Source organism: Hoplias malabaricus, chromosome X1 (genome assembly GCF_029633855.1).
Source record: "Hoplias malabaricus isolate fHopMal1 chromosome X1, fHopMal1.hap1, whole genome shotgun sequence".
NCBI classification, from domain to species: Eukaryota; Metazoa; Chordata; class Actinopteri; order Characiformes; family Erythrinidae; genus Hoplias; species Hoplias malabaricus.
In genome coordinates, this window is record NC_089818.1 from 16,166,818 (window position 1) to 16,194,635 (window position 27,818).

Sequence of the window (27,818 nt, forward strand, 5' to 3'; positions counted from 1 at the left end):
TTAGTTAGCGTATACCATATTTGCTGTAATTGGCTTGTTTTGGAAATGAGATTTAAGTCGACTAATTCAAATGTTGCGTTTTTTTATTTGTTTTGTTCTGTTTTTTTTAATACAGGAATGCATGTCATAGTTTTTTTTCTGTGGCAAACAACAGTATGATACAGAAGCAACAGATAGGGAATATGTTAAACAATCCTGGAGTGTTTAATCCACTTCATCCCCAGAAATATGTTCGGCAATAAAATAAAACATAGATCACTGCATATACAAGTAGGGATTGGCTTTGTGCGCTACTGCATTCATTGTAGTATTTACCACATTTCTTTCTGTGTGTGTTTGACTAATATCGGGGCCACTGTCGGTCCAGGGCGGAGAGTCTATGGGCTCTCTTTTGATAGAGTGGAGAAGACTGTGGCTCCTGAACTCATAGCTCAGCTTGTAGTCTTGTTGCGTGTAGATTTTGGGCTCAGCAGAGCCGTTGGCATACGCATGGCCATCAACGCAGTTTTCGTGATTGCTGGGAAGATCTGAATGAGTGATGTCTTTACTGAGAATACACTTGAGGGCCTTACTTGGACTTGCATAGAGATACTTGTCATGGCCATTGGGATTTGGGCTGATGCTAGCCACTTTGCCACTTTGGCATGTGCTAAAGTCATTGTAGTAGTCTTCTGTTTTTACCTGGTGGCCCTCGTTGAAGTCCATATTGTATCGCCATACTCCATTATGTGGCATGGAGGTGAACCTACTACAGCCGTTTTCAGAATCAGAGTCTTGCTCTGTTTTTATAGCAGTCTCGGGCAATAGCAATCCACCGAAACAGTCGTTATGTGTCATGTATCTGCTCTCGGTCTTCCCATGTCCACAGTAACTGTCTCTGTCAGCGTAAGACTTTCCCTGTAACCCCAAGGTTGTGGAGCCTGGAGAGATGCGGAACCTTCCAGACTGAGCATGTTTGCTCAGCTTGCCAGAGAAGTAGCTGCTGGACCCCACACGTGTGTCCCATTGATTTTCCACAGTGTGCAACCTGGGGCTACCTACAGAGGACAGACAGAAGTTCAGAGGCTCATCCTGGCTGTAGTAGCTTTCGCTCCTGCACTGGGCACCTTCTTTGGCAAGGGCTGTCCATGAGCTGCTTTGGCATGGGTCCCTGGGGGAGGTGGAGGTCCAGTTCAGCAGCAGCATGTCCCGAGCATCACAGGAACCACGGGAAATATGGTGTCGCTTCTCACTATAAGAAGGAAAATGAGAGAAAATATTTCTAGACACAGAATCCAAGCTAGGAACTGATGATTGTATTTTTTCGTGTCGCCAATGGATAAAATGCCCATCTATATTTTCTCTATGTTCCATAAATAACATCTAGTTACAAAAAGCTAAAATAAAGGCACGTTTTAACAAACGAAATTAGACATCGAACATTTAAATGAGTGAAGAAATGATGCCTCTTGAGTGATTTGTTTTGCAAACCTGCTGTTGGGGGGTTTCTGCTTGCTCTTCATCACCATGTTCTTCATCTTGAGCTCTGTAATGGAGGGCACCGCAAGAGGAATGGCCACACAGAACAGAGCCATCTGAGGGGGCAGCAGGGTGCCAGACTCACTCTTACGCTTCTGACCTTGCAGGAACTTGAGACTGCCCTGGAACTGCATGCTCTTTGAGGGGAAAAGATGAAGGGAGACCATCAGACAGGCCGTGTTTATTAACATCAGGTCATCATGATCCGGTCACGCTAATGATAACAGCATCCAATAAAGATACAAGGTTTCAAAGGTTTAAATTTCAGCTTAGGCTTCCAGACTCTGATAAGATTTTGTTTTCAAATTGGGTGGTGCAGCAGGTGGTGTCGCAGTCACACAGCTCCAGGGACCTGGAGGTTGTGGGTTCGAGTCCCGTTTCGGGTGACTGTCTGTGAGGAGTTTGGTGTGTTCTCCCTGTGTCCACAAGGGTTTCCTCTGGATGCTCCAGTTTGCTCCCACAGTCCAAAAACACACATGGGATTAGCAACTCAAAAATATCCATAGGTGTGAGTGAATGTGTGAGTGTGTGGTGCCCTGTGATGGACTGGCACTCAGGGTACCACCCCCCTCCTTCTTGCGCCCAGGGATTCCAGGTAGGACCTACTGCCTACTCCCTGGAGCTGTGTGACTGCGACACTACCTGCTGCGCCACCATGCCGCCCTGCTATTATAATTTATTATAAATAAAAGAACATTATTCATATGGTACAGACTGTGCTGGACAGGCCAGTTACTCTAAAAAGCTGCTAGGACTCACCAGGAAGCCGGAGGTACTGTCCAGCAGACAGCGAACTCTGGCGATGAAGCAGCGACTGAGGAAAGGTGAAAGATCAGGAGTAACACCGTCCTGCTCCTGATCACTGAACAGACTGCCCACAGTAAAGTCCTCATCTGCACCATCACATCACAGACAGATAAACCGTTATGACATGAAAACAGGTTTCCAATGTTTTCCTTGTTTTTTTTTTTATTTGATGTGTTTTTACAATCACAATTTTTAATCTGACACAGTTTAAAAACATCCCATCCTCTGCACTGTGTGAAATGTTCATGAATGAAAAGAAATGCTAATAAAAATTTCGGAAATGTTTTTAATATTAAATTTACAGGCATCTGTTATGTTCAAACTATATAAAAAAAATAATATGTTTCTCGGCAGTGAATTTATGTTGCTCTGGTGAAGGTTATTATACACACACACACACACACACCAGTTGCTGATGCAGTTTGGTGGTCCTGCTGTGTAGGGTTCATGGCCCAGTGGAGCTGTCTTCTAAACTCCTGCCTCTCATCCACATGGATGTAATCAAAGATGTTCTGGTGCATCACATCCGTCTGCCACAGAGAGTATAAAGTGAAGTGCACACACACACACAAATGTAGGTCTGAATCTGGCCCTTTTTAACCCCCCACATCACTGAGCCCTTTGTGTTTGGCCACAGCAGTGACCTGTCCACTTAACCTCCTTCACGCTCCAGTGGACAGACCACAGTGTTCAGCCATTGCAGAGGTATCCGAGTTGACACTGCAAGTGTCTGCAGCAAGAAATTTAGAGAGCAGCTGGTGCTACAAACCCAATGCCGTTGCCCACATAAGACATAAGACAACAGTCTAAAATTCTATTTACACTATTTCCCATTACCCCCAAAATCCAGGGATGACTGCTGTCTGCAAATGTCACAGATCATCCCTAATTTATTTCATTTAGATTTAAAGCAGCCAGTAAATGTTATTATTTTTAGCATCAAAATTTTGTAGTGTTTCTTGTGTTTACTCATTGCTTTCCTTCCATTTTAAGGAGAAATATTCCTTTAAAGTCTCAGTCGGTCTCTTTGAGTGTTCGTGCCTTTGTCTCTCCTTGCAGAGGGCCGATGGGGGCGGAGCTTCTTCAGCCATGGTCATGTTTGTGTATTGCGTGACACCGGCTGCGCTTGCATGAAGACAGACATGACCCTGCACTGATGATTCAAGAAAACCCCTGAAACGCCACAAAGCCCACACTTGTAATTCCATTGTGCTTTTCTTTCTCAGCTACATCTTCTGTTCATAAAATGACAAAATCCCTCTAAAATATCCAACCTTTCCATTATATCCCGGATCAAAACACACACGCTCTGAATGCTTCATCTCACAAAGCCACATCCGCACGCCCAGCGCACACTGACTCCTTGGTTTCCCCTAGCCAGCGAATCCAACAGCTCTTGTCAAACTCCCTTTGTTAGAAGAGTTGTTTTAATGCTTGCCAGGGAAACTCAACACTTAGAGCCTTATAAAACACTCGTAAATTAACCGAGGGGAGAAAAAAGGCAACTATTCTTGTACCTCTCTGGTGAGAGAAGCTCGAGTCATGCTATTACCAGTGGGTCTTTTACAGACAACCACACATTACTTCTGTTTTGATTCCTTTGAAGATTGTGAGGTGTTTTTTTCTAGGTCCCCAACACATTCTATGCTTTCTTCATTTAGTGTTTTTTATTGAAGGTTTTACACACGTCTCTTTTTTTGACATCCAGGGTTGCCTGGAACTACACTGCTGGCAGTGAAGCAGGCTTGTAATGTATTTTGAGGAAACAAGAGCCAATGTATGATTTATGAAGATGAATTAAGACTTTCACAAAAGTAGCTTCTTGTTCCCATGTTGTCAACCTCCGTCCGTCCAATCACAAGGCCTTCAAAATTTTTACAGGAACATAACAAAAGCTCAACATGGCCTTAATACCACACTGTGATTATATTGCTACATAATGTGGTTTGTGTGAGACCAACAGATGTTCCTGTTTTTATAAATGACATGTACATACAGATAGATACTGAACCAAATAACTGCACTTTTATTTAATTTGTCTGTTGTGCATATGGTTCACAGTCAAAATGTGTGGTCAATGACTGGTTTGAGGCTCATTTGCATATAACAGACATTACTAATAACACCATGAAGCCAGTAACATCTATAATGTAATATATCATTGCCATCAGAATAAAATGGAGCTAGAGCATCGTGGTGTGAACTAAGGTCGAACTGGTCTTGATTTCAAGCCATTTCAAAATCTTCTGGGCGTTATGCTAAACTATGGGCTTTGTGTGGAATGCTCCTTTAACTCGAAACGTGTTTGTGGTCAAGTGAATGACTCAGAGGTTAAAGGGAAGGTTCACCAACCTACATTTTACTTGCCGACTTGTTTTGAGACATTTGTAAGGTTCTGTTTTGTTGAGATTAAGAGGACAGTGATTTACCTGATGAAAGCCGAGGTAGTCTACGATGGTGGAGGATGCATAGAATATGACTCCATCTGTACTCACCACCAGTGCAAAACCTGTCAGAGACTGAAAGAAGACAAGAACTTTACAGAAACACAGGCAGCAGCCGTGGGAGGTAAATAAATAATACTGCACTTCAGCTATTATTTACAGCTGTTTTACACGTTCAAAATGAATGACTAACTTCACATTATACCGATCTGTTCTCCAGATTCTAATATAATAGTCTGGTGTTCTACAAACACTGACCATACACAAGCACTGGAATGAAATGATGTTATTACCCACTCCAAGTCTTAAAGCTGCACTGAGCAGGGCATACAGTTCACACATTTCCATGGTTCTGAACTTGGACAGAAATGTAAGTCTTTGGACTTATTTTTACTTAGAGCTGTTCTGGTCAGAGACATTAGCGTGACACTCGCACACTTTTTTTGGCTGCTGTGTCATCGCGAGGTCAGCGGACGATCTTCCTGCTCAGCCGTGTGACACTGACCCAATACTAACACGCCACACTGTTATTTTTAAGCCGTTTTGTGGCAAGGGCAAGGAAATGGAGAAGAGAGAGAGCAAGGGAAGGAAGGACAGATGGACGGAAGAATATATTGGGCTGTGTTTTCTGTTTTACTATTCTAATAATGTTTGGCACGACTGCCAAGGAAATGTAGGGCTCTGTACAGTCTTTCAATGTTTTTGACTCAGTGGTCAGTTCCTAAAACAATGACAACTGTCTGTTGGATGTTTTTTGGCTGGTTGACTGTTCTGAATTAAATTAACATGAGCATTTTCAGCTCACTTTTATCAAGACACTTTTTCAGTGTAAAAACTTACACATCAGACAAAAAACAACAGAAAATCAGAGTTAAGGTATAAATAATTGTCATATAATTAGATACATTTTTGTTAAACACATTCTTCTGTGTAGCGATTGTGATTAAGGCCATGTGTCTAAGGGTCTAAAGTAAGATATGCTCCTTTTAAAAAGTGATCTTAAAAACAACTGTTTCTTTTAAAAAGGCATTATATTTTGCTATAACTGTTTAAGGGGAGGGTGGCGCAGCAGGTAGTGTCGCAGTCACACAGCTCCAGGTTCGATTCCTGCTCCAGGTGACTGTCTGTGAGGAGGTTAGTGTGTTCTCCCTGTGTCTGCGTGGGTTTCCTCCGGGTGCTCTGGTTTCCTCCCACAGTCCAAAAAAACACGTTGGTAGGTGGATTGGCGACTCAAAGGTGTCCATAGGTGTGTGTATGTGTGTTGCCCTGTGAATGAATGGCGCCCCCTACAGGGTGTATTCCCACCTTGCGCCCAATGATTCCAGGTAGGCTCTGGACCCACTGCGACCCTGAACTGGATAAGCGCTTACAGATAATGAATGAATGAGTGTTTAAGGGGACTCATCAGAATGTATTTTATATGTGCAATAATTCACAGCATAAAAATGGAAAATTTGTTCGGTGCAGGTCTGTGTGTGATAACTGACAGTAAAAGTGTTAATATGACAGTGATGATACATAGCCTCCGGTCTGGAGAGGTGAAATAACATCCTCTTCAATGTTTTTGTTTCCTCATTTCTATCAGACATTCTTGAATCATCAGGGTCAGCTAGGGGCCAAACGGTCAGGGGCTAAGACACACAATTTCAAACATACATCCTCTCACCTCCAGCAGAAGATCACTTTCAAGAACCCCGTTTCCTAGGCTGCATTTCCTGGGCTCAGGGCTGGAGGCCTCAGCGCTGTGCCTTTTGCACGGTTTTTCCTGAATAGCTGGGTTGAAAGAAAGGAAAGAAAGACAGAGCATAAGAAACAGGCGACTAACAAACAAGTGGCCAAAGCAAATCTTGCGAGAGGTTTATGATTATATGTAGTGGTGCGTTCTGACTGAAACACTAACATGTTTTACTCCAATGTACATATAGCTCTGGTATAAAAAGACAGAACCACAGAATTCAGACAGCATACCCTCACATTAAACACTAATTTCTAGCAAAATACTAGACAGGAATTCCTAAATCTGAGCCCAAATTTACCTCAAGAGTTTCACCAAGGACCACGTTTACACTTAAAAGCACTGCAGCTCCACAACTGTTGGAACACTACTAGCTCGAGTGAAATGAAATGAAATTGATAAGCCAAGTTCTCAGCTAATTATGTCTGAATAAGACATAAAAAATTCTGCCAATAATTTTAGAAATCAACCTGACAAACCCCTACATGAATAATCGGTTCTCTCGGGTTCGGACATATATTTTGAGCTTCGGCCTGTGTTTCCCCCATTCCCAACACTCTCTACCATTCTCCACAGAGCTGCAGACACATCTCCACCCTGCCCCGCCCGGCCCAGCCTCGTCTGGCCACAGCGTCAGAGCCATAGACCACGCGAGATTCCAGTCCCAGAGCCAGCGGCCTGTTGCCGTGCCGTCCGTCATTTTTTCCTTTCGTTCCTCTTGGGGATTCTGCTGCTGATGGTTTTCTCAGGGCTTACCATGCCGCCTTCCGTGACCAGTCCACTGAGAAAGAAAAATAGCTCCAAATGTGCGTGCTTTTGTTGAGTCAAGTGGCCTATGTTTGCTTTGCAGATCAAAACGGCCGAATTCCTCCATACTGACTCCCTGGTAAGGAGTTATGTTAAAACTATGGGCTTTGTGTGGAATGTTCCTTTAACTCGAAATGTGTTTGTGGTCAAGTGAATGACTCAGAGGTAAAAGGGAAGGTTCACCAACCTAAATTTTACTTGTTGACTTGTTTTGAGACAAATTACACAGTGAGTGTGAGAGTGTGCTATGGCCGTTTTTCAGAATGAAAAGAATGGACATGCGTTCAACAGAACAACGATCCTGAGATGTCGCCTTGCAAGAGAGAATTCATGATGCCGCAGGGATTGATGGGACTTTCGGGACGATATTGCCATTCAGAATGAATCAAGAGCAACCTCAACTTCAACTTTACCCTTAAAAAAACGTTTAAAAAATGTGAAACAAGAACACACAAAAATGCATATTGAGAAACAGTCTATTTGTCCAAATGCTTCTTTAAAGTGCAATGATTATGTACTCCACTGAAAAACAACTGAATGCACAGGTGTCCACAAAAAGAAAAAAGACAACTAAATAAGATCTTTACTTGTGTTTCATTTATTCATTCATTCATTGTCTGTTACTGCTGCTTATCCAGTTCAGGGGTGCAGTGGGTACGGAGCCTACCCGGAATCACTGGGAACAAGGCAGGAAGACACCCTGGAGGGGGCGCCAGTCCTTCACAGGGCGACAAACACACACACATTCACTTTTGAGTCGCCAATCCACCTACCAACGTGTGTTTTTGGACTGTGGGAGGAAACCCACGCGAACACAGGGAGAACACACTCCTCAAAGACAGTCACCCGGAACGGGACCTGAACCCACAACCTCCAGGCCCCTGAAGCTGTGTGACTACCTGCTGCCCCACCTTGTATTTCAAAGAGAATACAATTCTGAAAATCTAGCACAATTGCTTTTTTTGTAGCCGTTTATTCGCAAAGTTTGGATGTATTTTTTTAATATATCTGTGACCCGAAAAACGAAAAACAAAACACTTCCACTTGCCCCAGTTACACAGCTGTCCTTTTTCCACCACTTCATTTGGATTCATTTGTTTTTACAGCCTGTTCATCACTAATTGCAGGGAAGACGCTTCCTAAAAGCCCTGTGGTTCACCACGTCTGTACACGAGACAAGCGAGACATTAAATTTTCATAAAATTGTTCCCTGGTGCAATGCCCTCTATTGGTCAGAGTGTTGAACTGTATCCTTTCTCTGTATCCCTCCCTCCTCCCACTGCTGCTGCCTTTGCGTGTTCACAGTGCAGATATATTCAGCAGTGACTCAGGAGGGGGAAATCTGGGAGGGAATTTGGCCCGGAGTCAATTCATTAGCTTAACTCCGCCCTCTCAGTGCCCCCTACACCTAACCAGGAAATCAGCGGAAACAAGAGAGAGAGGGAAAGAAAGAGAGAGAGAGAGAGAGAGAGAGAGAGAGAGAGAGAGAGAGAGAGAGAGAAATGGTGTTTGCTGACAGAAGCTTCACGGTCACGCAAAGCCAAGCATCTGTCAATCCGCTTCTTCGCAGTGACGGAGCTCTGGCGTCTGTTCAGGCGATTGCGTGCGAGCTGGCATGCCACATTAACCCATTAAGAAATTCTGTACAACAAAAGCTATTGCAAAATTGATGACATACTGGAACCCACTTAAATGTTCTCTAAGCAGGTTAACAACACAACAAAGGCTCTTTACATTGCATTGGATTTAAACCGAATTAAATATTAATCATCTATATGTCGTCTGCAGATGTTCTGATTTCTAGCAGAAAATCTGAAATTCTTATTAAATTAGAAAATAAAGGTTGCAGTAAGGATTTACAGCCCGTTAAGGATTAAAAAGGAATTCCATTCATTTTTCAAAAGGTATACATAATTCTGCATTTAAGATGTAAACAAACCCATTCACAGTGAGTTAAAATTCTACCTCAGCAGATTTGTTTACACTAGTGATGATAGGAACCAGACGTCCAAAAAGCCCCAGAAAGCTCCCTCACACAAATGGTTATGGATGTTGCCTGACACACACAACATTCTTTAACTATATATACACACACATATTTTGAAGTCTTCATGGCAGAGAGGCAGAAGTTGTAAGGCAAAATACTCCACCTTATATTCTTTTGATTTACCATTAACAACATCATGATTTTGAAAATCATCAGAAGTCGGGAACTTATGACTGCATTGTTTTTCAAACATTAAAATCTATAATAACAATGATAATAACATTCAATAAAATGCAGACTACATTCCTCTACATTGTAAATAGCTCCCTGTTAATTGAGTAAACGTATTCATTTTAAATTATTCTAAATTTGTGAAATTTCAAACTTTCATGTGTGAGCTCTATATAGCATTTCCATATCAATGTTTGTTTGTTTGTTTGTTTACTGTCTTATATTTATGTTTTCGACAAATCATTTAATGCACATGTAAACCACCCCTTTAATGCTTACAATAGGGAAATTCATTTTAAGAATTTTTGGCCTCTCTAGAAAAGGACACATGACTTTTGAGTTCATAAAAAAACATTAAAATATATTTTAACTTGTAACAGCTGGCATAGACCTACTGCTGTTTTCCATTTCCAACATCTGGCTGAAATGTATTTGTCCAGCTACCATTCATATTTGCAGTCAGTGAAGTATCTTAAACTTCCTGAAGGCCGAGATGGATATTTATTCCTCCCATCCACTGTAATTCAAACCATGATTGATTCATTTCTGCCTCACTTTGTAATTATTAATATTGATAGCTAATCTGACAGACTGGGTCTTTAGTTCAAGTCCTTATTAAACAGAGATCTCCACCTTGATACCACAGAAAAAAATCATTTACCATTGACTGCTTAAAGCTCTTTCCAACCAAACCAAACAATGTGGAACTATTGAATAAAAAAAAGACTTGAATTGTTTTATTGCACTGGCATTAGGCTTTCTCTAAAGGCCCTTTAAGATCAATTGCTATTTCAGATGTTTAGATATATGTTTCTACATTACCGTGTAATGGATTAGTGCAAGTTAGATGTTAAATAAGCTTTTTCAACCTAGAAAACATAATCCATTCCAGTGCAAGCAGCCATTAGTGTCTATGGCACATCACCATGGGAATGCCCTCAATCTATAAATGCCTTTCTCTCAGAGTGCGCTCAAAATAGAATCCCTGACATACATATGCACACATGTTTACACACAGGAGATTGCATGGAAAGGTTTTGGGCACGGTATAGGGAAAAAAAATGTAATTGTGATTAATCTTTCAATATTCAAGGCCTTAACTTGAGTCTGAGTCACGCAAGTGGCGTGCTTTTCTATTGGTGGAAAATATCTGCTGCTCTGGATTACTGATGAAACATTAGTGAGTTTCAAAGAAAGAGCAACAATGGAAATAGCATCTCATACCAGACATCCTGGTTCTAAACTGAGAGAGTAATATGCAGCATATGATTCAAGTATTCACTTCCTCTTTCTTAAAAACCAACAGGGTCAGGAATCTGATGCAAAAATACTTGAGTCAAAGACATTTTTACACATTGTATGGAGAGATAATGTCACAAAATACTGTATGTGCATAAAGATAATCTCAGGAGATAGGAAACAACAGACATTACATTGACATTAACATTTGTAATGTGAATATATCTTATTATATAAATGTGTTTGTTTTATACAGGTTTTGTTACAATGCACAGCAAAATTAAATATAGAAATATATTATTTGAAGTACAGTCATATGTAAATATTTTGTAAAGATCATATGTATATGTACATTAGGATATCACGAGATATATATACACAATTTTGTTGATTTTCTAACTGAAAATGTATACACACACACTACAGTGAATATTAGTGTTGGAAAATAAACATAAAAATGTGGCCTTTGCAAATGACACAAATGGCACATTATATTTCTGTACTATTTTTTTTTTCAAATATGTTAAATTTAAAATAAACTTAAAACTTACTTAATAATAATTAAAACTAAGAAAATAATGCCATATTAAAGTTGTGTCTAAACAAGTCTGCAAATGATCTCCAGACTTATAAGACATTAGATTGGGTAAAATACTACTACTACTAATAATAATAATTATAACTAAAATATCAAAATAAACACAAATAATTTTAACGTGATTGGTACTGATTTTATGAATGAATGATTCATTCAACCATCTCAAGCTGTGTCCAGATGTTGGAGATGTAATAAATCTGTGGATGTAGTTTGAAGAAACACAGAACCCAATTTTTCTCAACTCTTATATTTAACTATTGTTTAATAATAAAATAAAGAAAGATTTGATACCTTTTTTTCTTAGTCATCCAATGTTCTAAAGAGACTATAACGTGCATCAGAAAAGGTTCTAAGTGCATCAGCATGTCATCAGCAGGTCACTTTCACATCCTCCTTCTATCGTCCGCTTGCAGTCACGAATCTAACAGCTAAACATGAAAGTGTCCTAGCTCAATAACGCTGGGGATGAACGGAGTCAACGAAAAGCCTAACAATATTCTGAATTTTAAAACGCTAATTTCAGCAATATCTAATGTCATTGGTCGGTCATTTCTCTTTTTGAAACCTTTTACCAGTTCCTGACATTCGCACTCTGTGAATTAACAGAAGTGATCTAACAAACTTTAAATATAAAAATATTTCATACTTCTCCTATAAATGATTATAATAATAAAATAATGCTAAAACATGTGGTTAATAGAACTTTGTGTAATTTAATGTAAAAGAAAGAGTGTGTAATTCAATTGTTTATAAAAGATTTCTGAGCGAATTGAGAAATATTGCATTTTACAAACTTCCAGCCTCTGATTTCTTTACAGTGACGCTAACGGGAATTAAGTGTGTTATTGTCCGTGCAAGTATTGTCACTTTGTTAATAATTTATGCAATATTACCTCCACATATACAATACATAATATCAAAAACACTTTCAACAGGGTTATGTGGCAGTTCCTAGTGAGCTGCCCTAAGGGTCACTGCCTACATTAAGCAGTAGTGGGCATTCCAATGGTTTGAAAATATCAAAAAATTCCATTCATGCATTTTTTTAATGCTATTTAATCATATTCGGAAGAACAGAAGAGTGGACAGGAGTTTGAATAAAATTATAAAAAATGGACACGTTGCTAAACAGAGCCTCTGAAGTAAACCTTCTTCTAAACAATGAGGGGAGAAACAACAGTAATTTTTTTCAGGTTTTTATCTTCAAAATTAAAGTCTTGCACCCAAACATGTTATTATAGTATATACTTTATTCTTTTCACTGCATTTTTAATTGAATATTATTTTGTGGGCCAGCTAAATTTATCAGGAAATGTTCATGTATTTCAAATATTTAAAATTATTTTAAATTATTAATTACAATTAATATTTTATATTATTATCCCAAGACTAGTAATAGTTAATAACGTTTTAAGAGTGTTAGGGGATGTTATATAAAATGAGCATGGCTAGGGAAATGTGTCTGCCTGTGTGTGTGTGTGTGTGTGTGTGTGTGTGTGTTTGTGTTAAGTGAGGGATTCCCAATCTGAGATAATCTTTAACCTACATGACTCCCTGCGGTGTGTGTGTGTGAGTGTGAGTGTTGAGTGAGAGAGAGAGAGAGAGAGAATGAGAAAGAGACGGTGTGACAGTATAAGGCCCCTCCCGCCCCCTGAACCGGTTGTGTGTGTGTGTGTGTGTGTGTGTGTGTGTGTGTATGTGTGTGTGTGTGCCCTGTGTGGAGCGCTCTGTTGAATAGACAGTGACAGGGTCAATGAGGCCTGAACAGTTCAGGTTAAAAGCCCGCTGTGTGATGGCCTCAATAGCGTACACTCTCTCTGACACACCACTACAACAAACACAGACACTAGGGACCTTTGTGGTATCGCCCACCCTAACAAGGTATATATCCCCCGCTCTCTTACTTTCACACAAAGGAATGGTCCAAGATAAAGCTTCAATGTGTCCCAGAAGATACATACCTCTCTATTGATTCACTCCAAATGCACTTCCAAAACCTCCAGGTGGTCTCTTAAAGGCAGGTGGAAGGGCTACTTTTTTGCAAACTGGCTGTCTGCTGTGGCGAGAAATTCCACCCTGTGGTGACCCTACTCAAAGCATTTCACCACTGGGTTGTTTTGATGAGGAGATGGAAATAAAAACCAGGCTTGCTTTCGACAGTCAACGTTAAATTTACGAGCAGATGTGTGTTTATGCCCCAGCTAGATTATGCAAAGGGGAACGGAATGACTGCATTGCCAAACATTGCTCTTACACCAGACCCTATGCTTTTAACTTCTGCTCCTCATTCACTGCTTCAGGAACCTGGAGTCCTGGGCAAATGTTCAGCAGCAACATACATCAGGAACCTTCTGATAGCTGTCTGCTGGTCTCTCTGTGGAATAAGGTAATGCAGCTTGTTGCAGTTAAGAGCAAAAGGCAAGTTCATTCACTAATAGACTTAACTCGGTGAGCCTGAAAGATTTTAAAGCAGCTGTTAGACAATGAGACAGTGAATGCATCCATCAGCACCAGCATGCAGTCAGACTGTACTCATTAAAGTAGGGTGGAGAGAAGTATAAATCAGGTCTGAAATATTGGTCAGCTGATATTCGTTGCACACCTTGGACCCCAGAAAATAGACGTATTCCAAAAAAGAATGATTTCAAATAGAAATATGTTAAAACCTACGTGAACTAGCCTTTTTTTTCTTTACAAAGGTGAGTCAAGGCAGTCCTGAGATAAGGTGATTTTACTGAACGCTAACACTAAACAGTTCACAAATCTGGCATTTTGCATTTGACAAGAAATATTATGATGAATGAAGTTTTATTTTTGAAGAAGAAGAAAAGTTTGTTGTTTGTTTTCTATAGGCTTCTGCCTCCATGGTCCAAATTATTTCCATATTAATATGGAAATAATACGGACTCAACAAACTATTAAATTATCCACTGCCAGAAACAAACTGCTTTGTTGTGTCCCCACATCTTTTACCATTCAATAACAGGGTTTATGCCATGTTTTGCTTGAGTTCCGACTGACCACGGATTAACCATAGCCTGATAAAAATTCTGTCCAAACCCAGCTAGAGTCCAATAACATTGTCTGAAGCCGATATAGCCTGACTAATTTCTGTCAGATGGTAACATCTGCAAACTGCTTTCAGAACCAACCTTAAGTCCAACCAAATCCCAATCCCGGTTCAAACCCTGTTTTTCATCCATTTTCACTCATACACTCAGAAGGCCTCATGGATCTCTCCATGTCCAAACCCTGAACACCACCCATCAAACGTTGGATCCAATCAAACATGATTATAAATGACTATTCTGGTCTCCAATGACTACATTCTACAGTGAGCCACGGCTGATAAGAACTGAACTGAGAGAACTGGTTATTCCAATGAAAAACACATGAAAACATTATTAAACAGTAACAATAAAAAGCGTTTATTCCGGAGACACACATCAACTCTAACGACAGTAAATCATAACTAGTAATATATTTTTCACAAAAATGCCTCTTGTATCAACTTTAATAAAACTTAAAAATGAAAATGGTCTGTTACAGCTTTGCAGTTTATGACATTAATATTGCAACTTGGACTCTATTGTGAAACTCATAAGGACGACAACATTGCTGGCGAAATGGACCTGGCAGAAAATTTGGCTTAATCTCAGTCATTTAATAAGTAATTCTTTTTATTTCTATGTTGCAATATAATGGGTCCTTTCCACAACACAACCTGAAAAGGTTTAGATGGTTATTTCCATAGTTGGTATAAAACACTAGACTAAAGCCATGTTTTCCCTTGTCCACACACACTTTCTGGGTCACATATGGCTGAGTAGGCTTAGATTTTGCTGAACAGATAAACTTCTTAAACTTGACTACTGCAATTTACAGAAAGATTATTAAATCTGTTTCAGCTTTAGATTCTGTAAAAGGCCTAGATTAAACTCACATGTAGCGCCAACAATGACAGTCAGGTTTAATTCAATATGAAGTGTTATATTATTGCAGCTCATTGAACCACGAAGAGAAATTCTTTCAAACATAAATATTTTAAACTGATCTTTACTGGTTCAAAATTATATATATATTCACAGTTCACTTTAATATTATACAAAATCATATCTTATCTTCACAAGTTGTCTCTTTCCCTCTCTCTGCCTCATGGAGTTAAAAGCTGTTGTTTTACATGTGCTATACAAATAAAGGTGAACTGACTCTCTCTCTCTCTCTCTGTTATTTTCAATATTTAAAATGAGCAAATTTAGTGCATAAATTACTTAATAATATTAGTGACTAACACAGATGATAATAACCATAGAATTACCATGGTGTCCAACTTCATAATTTATTTGTATCAAATAATTGACCCATACCAGTTATGCTTGCAGAGATAAAACAATAACATTTGTACATTTTGTCTGTTCATGGCATTGAAACAAACTGAAATAAAGAGCTGCTGATTCAAACATGACGATAAAAAATATAAAATGAATATTGCATTTAAATTTCTAACTGCATTATATTGACCCAACTTCAGCTAAATAATAGTTATTTTTTACAGGAACTAAGTTTAAAATTGAAAGGGAGCTTCCAGAATCTACAGCAAAATGTAATGCACATAACGGGATATATGCATTTAATCATAGATTCTTGGTCAATAAAATGATTTAGATTCTGATATTTGTAGAGGACTCTGTGCGTGTGTGTAGCATGAGGAGATGAAGGAGGAGGAGTGTAAAGGCTTCTTTGTACAGTGTTGGTCTCCATTCCCCTGATGGACAGATCGTTTTCATAAGCATCTCTCTTAGGTCATGGCCTGGTCTGCTACAGTCACGCAAACCCAGCTTTACTCCAGCTACTACACGAGCAGGCTCTTAAAGGGCCTGCGCCACTATTCAGGTTTCCCTGCGTTTCTGTTCAACGCTTTCTACCTGCAGCAGGGGGCACGCTGGGGACGTTAGAGTTACAGAAGCTATTGAAGTTTACTGCAGTAAAGGGAGGGTTTCTAGGATTGTCCCATCTTTACTCTTAATATTAAAGGCTACCTTGGAAGTGAGCGCTTTGGTTTTTGAAGTATAAAACTCCTTCAGTTCAAAGGTCTCTGTTGAGTTTGTTAAAAAACACTGCTCTAAATGAAGGTATTTATGTATTGTTTCTCTCTACTTAATTTCTTGTGCACAATCTTCAGTCAAACAGCAACCTGTGAAGTGTAGAGTACGGCAGAAGCAACCGTACTAAGTAGTAAGTTAACCTTAAATCACAGTTCATATTCTAAAACCCTTAGTCATGCACAACCTTATAAGGTGCAGTAAGATTTGCAGAGGGTTGGATGAAGGAGGACTAGGAGCTCATGAAGGATTCTCTCCTCCTCAGTGGCCCCTGGTTTATACCACTGGCCTCATGGGTCTGTTTAGTTTTCTGTTTGGGTTTGCGTTGTGAAAGGTTATAACGTGAAGGGGGTATTCCCTAAAAGTACACACACATAAACACATGCCTGCACACAAGACACACACTCAGCAGAAACAGAAGCAGACGCAGAGGCTTAATGAGTGTCAAACACAGCCCAAACAGTGGTTTGTCTTTCAAAGACAGACCACTTCTAATACAAACCAAACCACCAAAATGTCTTCAACCATCACGGGACAAACATTCATGTCTCTAGGCTTTAACTTTACCTTGTCTGTTGCTATGAGAGTTATAAACAATGTCATACATAAACAAACCCACTGCCGTAAAAATCTGAGAATCATATTGGGATATATGTGGTGTCTGAATTATGCTCAAACTCCTCTGTAGGGTAAGGTGTTACTTCTTTGGACCATAGGAGGAAAGGTATAATGAGATGGATATCACCAAAAAATGCATTCACTGTAATAAAAACTGCAATCAGTTCCAGTTCCAATTGTTCACCCCAACTTTTCCACAGCGACCTAAGGCTGCATCACCACGCAGCATCAGACTGTGGTCCATTAACTGCACGGTATCAGACTATCAGAGTAGCTGCTAATCAGTGGGTCAGCACTTCTGCTCACTTCACTATTGTCTATTTCTTGTCAGATCCTGTGTCCTCTGTAAATGTTGAATTATTGTCCATGTTTCATGTAACACTCTCACCCCGGGAAACAATTATTACATTGCTGTTGTGCACATGAAGGCGATAAAAATGCTTCTGACTTTTGGGTTTCCATTGACTTGGCTGTGCTTATGACGCAACCCCAACAGCCCATTTGTCTGTTATCCATTAGGGTCCACACTGGTGGAGATTATCACAAATGAGAGTTGATGGAAGCGATCTAACGTCAGTGCAATGGGGAGGAGGGCCGCGAGGAGCGACCCCACAGTGTGAGGGGTCAGTGCAGATCTTTTGTTTTTCAGTGACAGTGGTGCGTGAGACAAATCGAGCTTTGGAGCTCATTAAGTGCCATGAGCTTATGCGTTTTGGCTGATGAGCAACAGCTTTGGCTCTAGCGTGTGTTTACTGTGAAGCTTTCACCTCACACCAACACAGGAGGTGGGGGCAACGGAAGCCAAGTGCACAAAAGACAATGAAATGTAGCTGATGGTTCAGTGTGGTTCTTTGTAACTTTTCAAACTGACCTTGTTTAATTGGATTGGCTTCAGTTCAGAAGCAAAAGTGGACTGCTGGTTTCATACTGTGGGAGGTGTTCTTGAAATCAAATAATTTTTGTAAATAAAATGAGAGTCAGTAAAGAAATAAATACAACAATATGTAGTTTGTTCATTTTTATGAACCTTTATATAACTGACAAAAAGTAGAAAGAACAGATTACTAATGTTTTCACATTGTGACCAGCTTTAAAGCATTTTATAAATATGGACAAATTAAGAATTTGGGAACTTATAATAAAATTGTTGAAAATGTGCAAATGGAATTAGTCAGATCATGTCCTTATAACTGTCTTGCTGAAATAACCATATACTCCCCCTAGCACATTCACCTAGGTGGCAGCATTTAACTCTCTAAAAACTCAATATACAAATACCATCAATGGAACCTTTACATATGTAAGTCCCCCCGCCACGACAGCTATTGGCTTTTACACCATTTCCTAATAACAGTCTCTTTCACTTTTGCAGCCGAGAACATTGGTCTTTTAAACCAACGGAAATAAGCTTAGGCCTAGAGAACTCTGCAGTATTTCAGTATAGATTTGATGCATCACATAAGCATGACCTTTACTCATGCAGTATCCTCTGGGAGTCTAAGGTCACACACACATTTACATTCGGCTCTGACAATCTTTTCAAAATATCGTGCACGATTGATGGCAAATAGCCTAAATCCTTTTTTTTGTTTGTTTTTGCCTTTGTTCCAACTTTAAGAGTGTGTTGCTGGCATCTAATTTTACACTTCTTTATGTTTTCAATGTATAATCAAAAATAGAATCAACAAATCAGACTTTTTTAACCCCATTTTATCAAACCACTGTTTACCAGACTAGTACAATTCCCCTTTAATGAATGATTCCTCATTTGAAGGCACTACATATAAAACAAGATAAATCACAATCATCCATAGAGTAGACCAGTGATCTTTGTGCATCTTTGGCCACAGAAGACTGACTCGGTGAACGTGGACATGTTAAGATGTATTAAAAGCATAACAGTATCCACAACCAGGGAGTATGGGGAGGAGAAAAAAAAATTAGTAAAAGGACACACCATGTCAGGCGTACATTATTGTGGTTGTCATGCAACAGAACGGAGCTTAACGCCAAAACTCCTTTCTGACATATTTAGGTCATTTACTGCGAGTTTGCATGACATTATACACAGTCGAAGCAGTTTTAGTTGCTGAGAACCACAAACCCAATAATAACAATAAAAATACTACTAAATAAATCCTGTTATTATCAGTGACAACAGGAGATTTCTCTGTAATTCACAGTAACCATGACACTACAGCCTACACTAGATCCCAAATCAACAAATGTACACAGCATGTCCACAGGTTTTTAGTGGTTTCAGCCACTTTAAGCTGCATTTGTTGCTGACACAGATGTTCAACTGAGCACACACAGCTTATATTATCTCCACAGAAAAGCATGCTCAGTAGAATTGGACACTCTGGAGCGGTTGCTTGTTAGGCTAATATTACAGATAGCACCAATCACGACAAAGGTCATTTACATATATATGGGTCTTAAAGTCACAGAAACAAAACCAGCCTGTCAGACTCTAACAACAGGTGAGGAAAGGACTGAGCTGCTACCACAAATTACGAGCTTTTTGGAATGAAAAATGCTGAAAGAGAAGACGTGCGAGTTGTAAAATTAAGATTTTGATTATGAACTTTAGCATAAACTCTACAGGATCTCTGTCCCTCTCTTTCAAAGGTCCAGAAGAGCAGTTTTCTAAATGAGATTCTCAGGGACGTAGATGCTCATAAGTTCCGTCTGTCCTCAGTTGGAGCTGGTAGGATCCAGAACAGATTTGTGCACTGAGAAAAAACTAAAGCAGTAGCAGTGCTGGGCTGCAATGGGAACTTCTTCTGACCGGCACATGACACAGGGTAAGAGAGTGAGTGCCAGAGCATGGGGTGTGTGTGTGCCAGAGACAGTGTGGACAGAGGGAGCCAAGCTGGGATTCCTCTACTCTGAATGTAATTCCCCTCAGGCAGCAGCACACTGACCCGAACCAGAGGTCAACTCTTACATACCTGGCCCTTTAACCACTGTACAGTACCCAGCACTGATTAATTACAGAGGGATGTTTCATGTCCAAACGTATGAGCAGACCAATGGGCAGGTGCACAGCCAGATGGATGGATAACAGAATAATGACAGACCTGTACTGAACAGGTAGAACAACAGAACAATAGACAGAATGGTAGAACAATAGATTGAACAAAAGAATTTTACACCTGATTAACTAGTACACACTCAGACAGATGGACAAAGACATATAAATAGAGTAATAAATATAAGAAGAGTGAAAATGATGAATAGAATAATAAATACAGTTAGAATGACTTAACGGGGGCGGCACGGTGGCGCAGCAGGTAGTGTCGCAGTCACAAAGCTCCAGGGGCCTGGAGGTTGTGGGTTCGATTCCCGCTCCGGGTGAGTGTCTGTGAGGAGTTGGTGTGTTCTCCCCGTGTCCGCGTGGGTTTCCTCCGGGTGCTCCGGTTTCCTCCCACAGTCCAAAAGCACACGTTGCAGGTGGATTGGCGACTCGAAAGTGTCCGTAGGTGTGAGTGTGTGTGAGTGAATGTGTCTGTGTTGCCCTGTGAAGGACTGGCGTCCCCTCCAGGGTGTATTCCCGCCTTGCGCCCAATGATTCCAGGTAGGCTCTGGACCCCCCGCAACCCTAAATTGGATGATGGATGGATGGATGGATGACTTAACAATAAATCAATAGAATGATAATAAGGGGGCGGCACCGTAGTGTCTCAGTCACACAGCTCCAGGGACCTGGAGGTTGTGGGTTCGATTCCCACCCCGTCTGGGAGGAGTGTGGTGTGTTCTCCCTGTATCTGCCTGGGTTTCCTCCGGGTGCCTCGGTTTCCTCCCACAGTCCAAAAACACACGTTGGTAGGTGGATTGGTGACTCAAAAGTGTCTATAGGTGTGAGTGTGTCTGTGTTGCCCTGTGAAGGACTGGTGCCCCCTCCAGGGTGTATTCCCCCCTTGTCCACAATGATTCCAGGTAGGCTCTGGACCCACCGCGACCCTGAACTGGATAAGCGCTTACAGATAATGAATGAATGATAAAAAGGTCAAGAGACTGATCGAAGAAATGGATCAAAAGACTGATAGACACAAAAAGATGACAGAGAGAAGGACTGGTAGACAGTAAACAGGCAGATCACTAAATTAATAGAAAAAATATAAATATAGATCAAGAAAAGGCAGAAAGACTGATAGAAACGACAGACAGCGTGAGTGACAGACAGTGAGTGAGTAGACAGATCCAATCAAACCCACAACAGTGACAGGAATAATATCAGGCCACCATCAGCCAACGCCTCTGAGTTTAAGAAACGGCACCTGACACTAGTCTAAATGAAGAGAGAGAGAGGCAGGGTTGAAAAGTGCAGTACAGTGCTGCTGGGTGTAATCCAGTTTACCTGGAGCTCTACCAGGGTGATACCAAAACGCCTGGCACCACTTCAGCTGCTGCACAACAGATTAACTCCATTTGAATTATTTAGCTCCAGCTGGAGTTGACCGGAGGGGAAAGCTATTTATGGACATTTTGGGCAAGACTGAATATGACGGCTGTGTTTGGATATGACAACACTAATGTAAGCTTCAGCTCAGTTTGCACATCACTGAGAAATCTTTGGTGGCACATTTCTTCAAAGATATACACTAAAACGGCCATGCATGACAAAGATATTATGATCTTAACGCTTTAAATATTCCTTTCCCAAAGTTACATATAACACAATGCAAAATATAAAATAAAATAAACGAAAATATAGGAAATACTTTACTTTTATTCTATGATAATATTTATGTGCTGTAAATGATTAACGCAACGTTTAATGTTAAATCTCTGTTATTATTAAGGGTTTTTCTTTTGCCCTGTTCTCCATCATAAAGAAGCCAATGGGAAGGTGATGAATGACTCACTCTTTCTTATTTAAATCCAAGGAGAAATGCTGATATTGAAAAATTTGTAAATACTCCTTTAAGTAGGAGTGTGATTTCCATGGCACAGTGAACATGAATAAAAATGGAATATAATTCTAAAGATAGAAATGCATAGAATTTGAAAGTCTAATAAAAACATGTTAATTTACTTTGTACAAAACACACACAATATTCAACCATTAATTTTGATCAGTGCGAGTGTGCAGTCGATGCACTGTGATGCGCTGTTAGCTCCTGTAGCATGACAGAAGGGTCTAGTAGGCCGCCTTCCCGACTTCTGCTTACGTTCGCAGCCCGTTGTCTGCATCTTTCAGACTGAGACCAGGCCACAGTCAGCTACTGACATCTGGTTCGAACAATAGCTGAATGTTAAATCCGTTCAGTATTTATCAACAATCTTAATGATATAAAAACAAAATAATTAAAGTGTGAAAATGTGTGTGTGTGTGTTGGGGGGAGCTATACCATAGAGCCCTATTTAAGACTCATAACTGATTATTAACCCTGGAGTTTGAAGATACACAGCAGAAAATTAGTTTTGCAGGAATTCTATAATCAATAAAAGCAGTGAGAGTTTTTATTAATATATACATTTACGGCAGGTGGATAATATGACAATAACGTTTGATTAGTGTTAATCCAGATCATCTAGAAGCAGTGGAGCTGTGCTGCTAAAACACTTTTCAGCACCTTCCTCTTTCTTACACACACACACACACACACACGGCCTGCAGGCCATGGGGCTTTGCCAGGATGCAGTCACGCAAGCGCTCCCCGGGAGGCACTGGAGCATTCATTACCCATAATCCTCCTCTCTCCAGCGGCCGCAAGCCTCTCCATGTGGAGCTCAATTACTCCCTCATGTGCCGGAGTCCAACACAGCTTCCTTCTTTCTCTCTCTCTCTCTCTCTCTCTCTCCCTCTTCAATGAGCGTTATTGCTCATGATCTGTCTCAAAGAGAGAACCACTGCTAGGTGGCTGCTTCTGTTGCAGTGTCTTTATAAGACAGCGTTCTGGGACAAATAATCAATTAAAAACAATGGATAACTTTCAGATGTGCCACACCTTGTAATATTATTCACTCAGAGCTCACAGCCGTGCGGCCGACTCTAGGCTTAGTTTGTAGGGTTTGGTTAACTCTAGGTTTGCTTCCCACACCAAACTTACCAGTAAAAGTCTATGGATAAGACTCTTAACACTGCATTAGCCTTCCTGTATCTAAAGAAAAATATATGCTCAAACCTTTTCTTCATTTTCCAGCTTACAACAAGTACGGGTGTGTGATGAACCACCTTTATCTACACAGTGGGGCTAAAGTTTGGAAACGTCCATTCGTTTCTTGTTCAGCTGCTGTAACTCCACATAGCCCTAAAGGTTTGTTTAAACGTGGAACTGCAGGCATAAAACCAGAGGGAAATACATGTGTAGTGTAAGTAATCTGATCTCATCACACACACAGTGGAAATGTTTTATTCAACAAATCACTCACGTCGGCCCATAGTGGCTGACGCACTAAAAGCAGTAGTCCCTCTCTCACTGTCACTAAGCGACATGGCAGACAAATGAGCATCTAAATGGTTGCATGGCAGAGCAAAGTGTCCTACTCCAATAGTACAGAGAGACACTTCAAAACAGTGGCTGAGGAGCTGTGGTTCCTAAAAGCGCATGCATGGAACAGGCATGCAAAACATTGTCCTCCAAACAGATGATACTGACATGAAACAAGATTAAAAAGAAACTGGATCTGATGGCTCTTTGGGTTTCGGGCCAAAATGAATATGTCTGAATTCCGTAACAGTGAAACAGGACAGTCGTCAAATAAAATAAAAAAAAGAATGAGTATAAAATGAAATCTCCCCTGAATCACCCCAAAAAGTACTGACTTGTACAAGCTTCACGTCCCTTCAATTTATGGAAAAAACCATAGCAGCTAGCTGTCTAATGCCTTATATACACATGTAGCTTTGTGAACAATAGGGCTGGGGAACTTAATATGCACTTTCAGAGGGCCACATCTGCCGGGAAAAGAGGGGGGAATAACATTTTAATCAAGTCTTCTGCTAATCACAAAGGATTATGGATTTGGACCAAAGAAATAGTTGCTTCTTCACCTCATTCTCATTGGTTGATAAGAACGCGGTGAACACACCCACAACTCCAGCCTGATTCAAAGGCCTCAGATCATTCGGAGACAAATTTTAGTGTTGACCACCTCAGCAAAACCAATAGGCACATAATACTCCTTCACAAACATGCCTTCAGAACACAGGCTCAGTCCTTCTGAGATCAGTTCACTCACCACACACTTGGCTGTGTCACACTGTCCAGCTCATATACAGCTGAGCGGAGAACCGCAAATGGTCAGCGGGCTGTGAATTTCCCTGATCAGGATGAAGAGCTTTCTGTAAAACCTGTCCAACCTGGATGTTTGCCTAAATAAATTAGGAACACAATATGAAGGACTAAGTTGTATCCCAAACCAATAAATATGACTTTGCTCATAAACGTGACTACTACATTGAGTACGTGACTAAACGCAAACCAGCTGTTACCCATTTCTGAGCATATAAGAACTTAGGAGGCCATTTTAATGAGTGTATTAGACCTATGCCTCAAACAGGAACATAAATTCTCTTTCTGGTACCATATTTTCCTTGCTCTTTCCCAGCTGGACTGATCCTGCAGTCTTTCTAACTTCTGACTTGAACCTTGCATTGCCTCCATGCCTCAATCTTATTACGGCTGTGTGTAAGCTCATTGTAGGCAAACATAGGAGTTGCATGTTGTGAAACCTGGCCTAATCTTTCAGAGTGTGCTGGAGGTCACTCATCCTGCTAAAATGATTTTATTGAGAAAGAAACAGAAAGATAGTAAAGGGAGAATCCACAAGTGCTCTTCTGTCACTTTCGTAAAATGATGCAAACGCTATATAGTGAATATAGCTTCCTCAGTTGGGCCCCGAGGCTACAAAAGTGTGTTAAATAACAAGGAAGCTTACGGAGGCTTATAATCCTGTAAGAGGCATTTCACAAGACACATTGAATACACCTAAAGACATGTTTGGCGTGTAAATTTGGCTTTGTTAGATTCGTGCATGAGCTAAAGGCTAACGTGGCTTGAACCAGGTTGACATAATATGTTTTCTATTTTTGGAGAGATTCTTAATAATATTATAATATAATATAAGATTCTTAATAATAAAAATACACTTTAAATAATATATAGAAAATAAACCAGTTTGTTGAGTATTAGGAAAAACGAAAATTACCTCTATCTCATTAACTATTAATTTAGCTGTGACCTTTTGAGCACAACCATTTAATATTAATATTTCAGCTCAGCTATTCACTCCTCAGGGTTCCAGAAGAGCAAGCAGAGGGACGACAGAATTCGCCTCACGGTGCGACATTCAAGGTTTGATCGTAATTGCATGGGACGAGCACCCAACAATGGTGTTGTGCCAACAAAGTGTTTCACAGAGCTCCCCGCTGCATTCTCAGTACAAACATGGCGCGTCTAGACCAGGCACCGTTTGGGGTCATTCACTTACGGCCTTTTGTTATGCACGGCCAATCTACACAATTACTCAGGCAAGACTATTCATTAGAGGCAGAAAACCAAGCGCTGGCCCAGAACATCAGGGGGAAAAAAATGGACAATTACCAACACGGTCACTGATAAAAGCAGAAATGTGTGTTTGGACAAAATGGTTAAGCAGCGTGTCATGTAAATCCTTTAACCTCAATTTGGTCACATGTCACACGGACAATAGTCACATTATGGTTTGAAATATCCACCCCCCATCCATCAAGAGAGAAAAGGCCAGAGCACAAGGCATTATAAAGAACATGGCGTCGTGGTGATTACACTGCTTTTGTTAAAGCAAGACATTAAATGAAACATTCTCTAAGAATTATGTTTCTGCAGAAATATACAAAAAAAGTTGTTTTTAGTTGTGTGTGGTGTAACGTATCGGAATGGGCATTTTGTAGTAAATATAGGGCTGGACGATATGGGCAATAATTTATATCACAAAAAATTTCTTAATTTTGGTTCGTAAGATTTTATTCCAATATTGATACGGAGAATATAAAAGACACAGAAAAACTGGCAAAAACAAAAACAAAATATGAATTATTTGAAACTAAATTTAAAATTAAGTGCCATAAACTGAAGGCAGCACCCTCTAATGAACGTCCAATCAATGACCGACGCTGTAAATTATCTATAGTGAAATAAATAACCCCTATATTTACAAATTATATCATTGTTATTTAATGTTTTTATATTGCAATCGATTTTGAATTATCACCCAAAAACAAATAACTATACAACTCCTTTATACATATAATTTTTAAAATTAAAATAATTCCTAGCATGTTCTTCCACAATACAAAATCAGTTAGGACTGGACAAGACAATAACTGATTAAAAAAGCATACATTACATTTCTGTTCCTTGAACAAATCAAATGTATCATCATTATGTTTAGATCAATGGCCAACTGTAGGCATTAGCATTTAGAGCTTCAGACCAATTCTAAGCTATAAACAGCCACCAGCACGTTCAACAACAATTGTTTTCTGTCCACTGGACCGGGTTTTAGTTCACAGATCAAGGCTGACTGAAAATGACTTTGAGAAACACAGCTGACCATGGGAAGATGAATTTGTCAGAAAAGTGGAGTCTCATTGAGATGTTCAAACATAAGAAGGTTACCAATCATTCATAAGGCAAAAGATCAAGGCTATCACGGGCCCGTTATTCATGATTTTTAATAACAGTGCGGCCAGGGTCATGTGTAATATAAATGATGACATCAAGGCGCTTCTGACATTTATGACTTTCATTATCCAAAATGGCAAGAGGTTGTCAGAATAGGAAAATACATGGGTTATAACCCAACAAACATCCAAACAAACACTTCCACATACACAGCAGCGTGGTTACACACACATTCAGCCTCGTTCATCACTCATTATTTTAATCTCCTCAACCACATACCCACAAAACCACACTCTCAAGGCCCAAATACAGTCTCACTTCATAACGCTAAAAGACATTTCTATGAGCTGAATCCACCTGCTGACTCACAGCGCCACTTCAGGCAGAGTTCCTCACAGCATTCATTACAGACCTCTTACTACAACACTGTTTACTACGGTGAAAGAGAAAAACAAAGGGGGAGGGGGTAGAGAGAGAGAGAGATGGTGAAAGGTGGCGGAGGAGGAAGAGAAAACTACAGATGGGAAGAGACAAATAGTATGTGGAGAGAGACAGAAGGAGACAGATCTAGCCTCTTAGCCAGATTCAGCTCAGTACAATTGGATTATGTCAAAACAAAAGTAAAAGACGACTGCAGCCCCATCAGTGCTTTAACAATCAGAGGACACCCATTCACCTCAATTCTTTGTTGTTTTTAAGTGTTTTATTTTTAAACCAGAGTGTTAAACTTTATGAACAATAAAAGAGCAGGTAGTGATTCGGGGTGGCGTTATATTGAATGCTCTACTCTAGAGACACATTAAAAGATATAAATCTGAAACATTACCATTTAAATGACTCAAAGCAGTTATTGCATTAAAATGTTATGAATAGACACTGTTTGATGCTTACAACATTGTTATACAATAGCTTTTAGACAAGATATGATCTAAAAATACATTTTAACTCATTTTTTATGGTGCAGGAATACGGCCTGTGCCTTCTCAGGCAAAATAGTATTTCTTGAATATATTTTAGAACTATAAAAGCTGCATACAGACTCTCTGTAATCACATGTACCTGTTCTTCTGGACAGTAAATAAAATGGATGTATGGCTGATGAAATCGGTAATAAA

General features: G+C 40.0%; 1 protein-coding gene across 1 annotated transcript in view; it reads right to left on the minus strand.

The window, feature by feature from the left end:
* Window positions 1-255: 255 nt before the first annotated feature.
* The window catches only part of LOC136675452 (uncharacterized), a 32,060-nt gene continuing 4,497 nt past the window's right edge, over window positions 256-27,818 (minus strand). Inside the window, exons 4-9 of the mRNA XM_066652005.1 lie at window positions 6,436-6,542; window positions 4,755-4,844; window positions 2,732-2,855; window positions 2,278-2,411; window positions 1,471-1,655; window positions 256-1,231 (exon numbers count right to left, since the gene is read on the minus strand). Coding sequence (XP_066508102.1) covers window positions 256-1,231; window positions 1,471-1,655; window positions 2,278-2,411; window positions 2,732-2,855; window positions 4,755-4,844; window positions 6,436-6,542 — 1,616 coding nt within the window. The remainder of the gene's footprint in view (window positions 1,232-1,470; window positions 1,656-2,277; window positions 2,412-2,731; window positions 2,856-4,754; window positions 4,845-6,435; window positions 6,543-27,818) is intronic.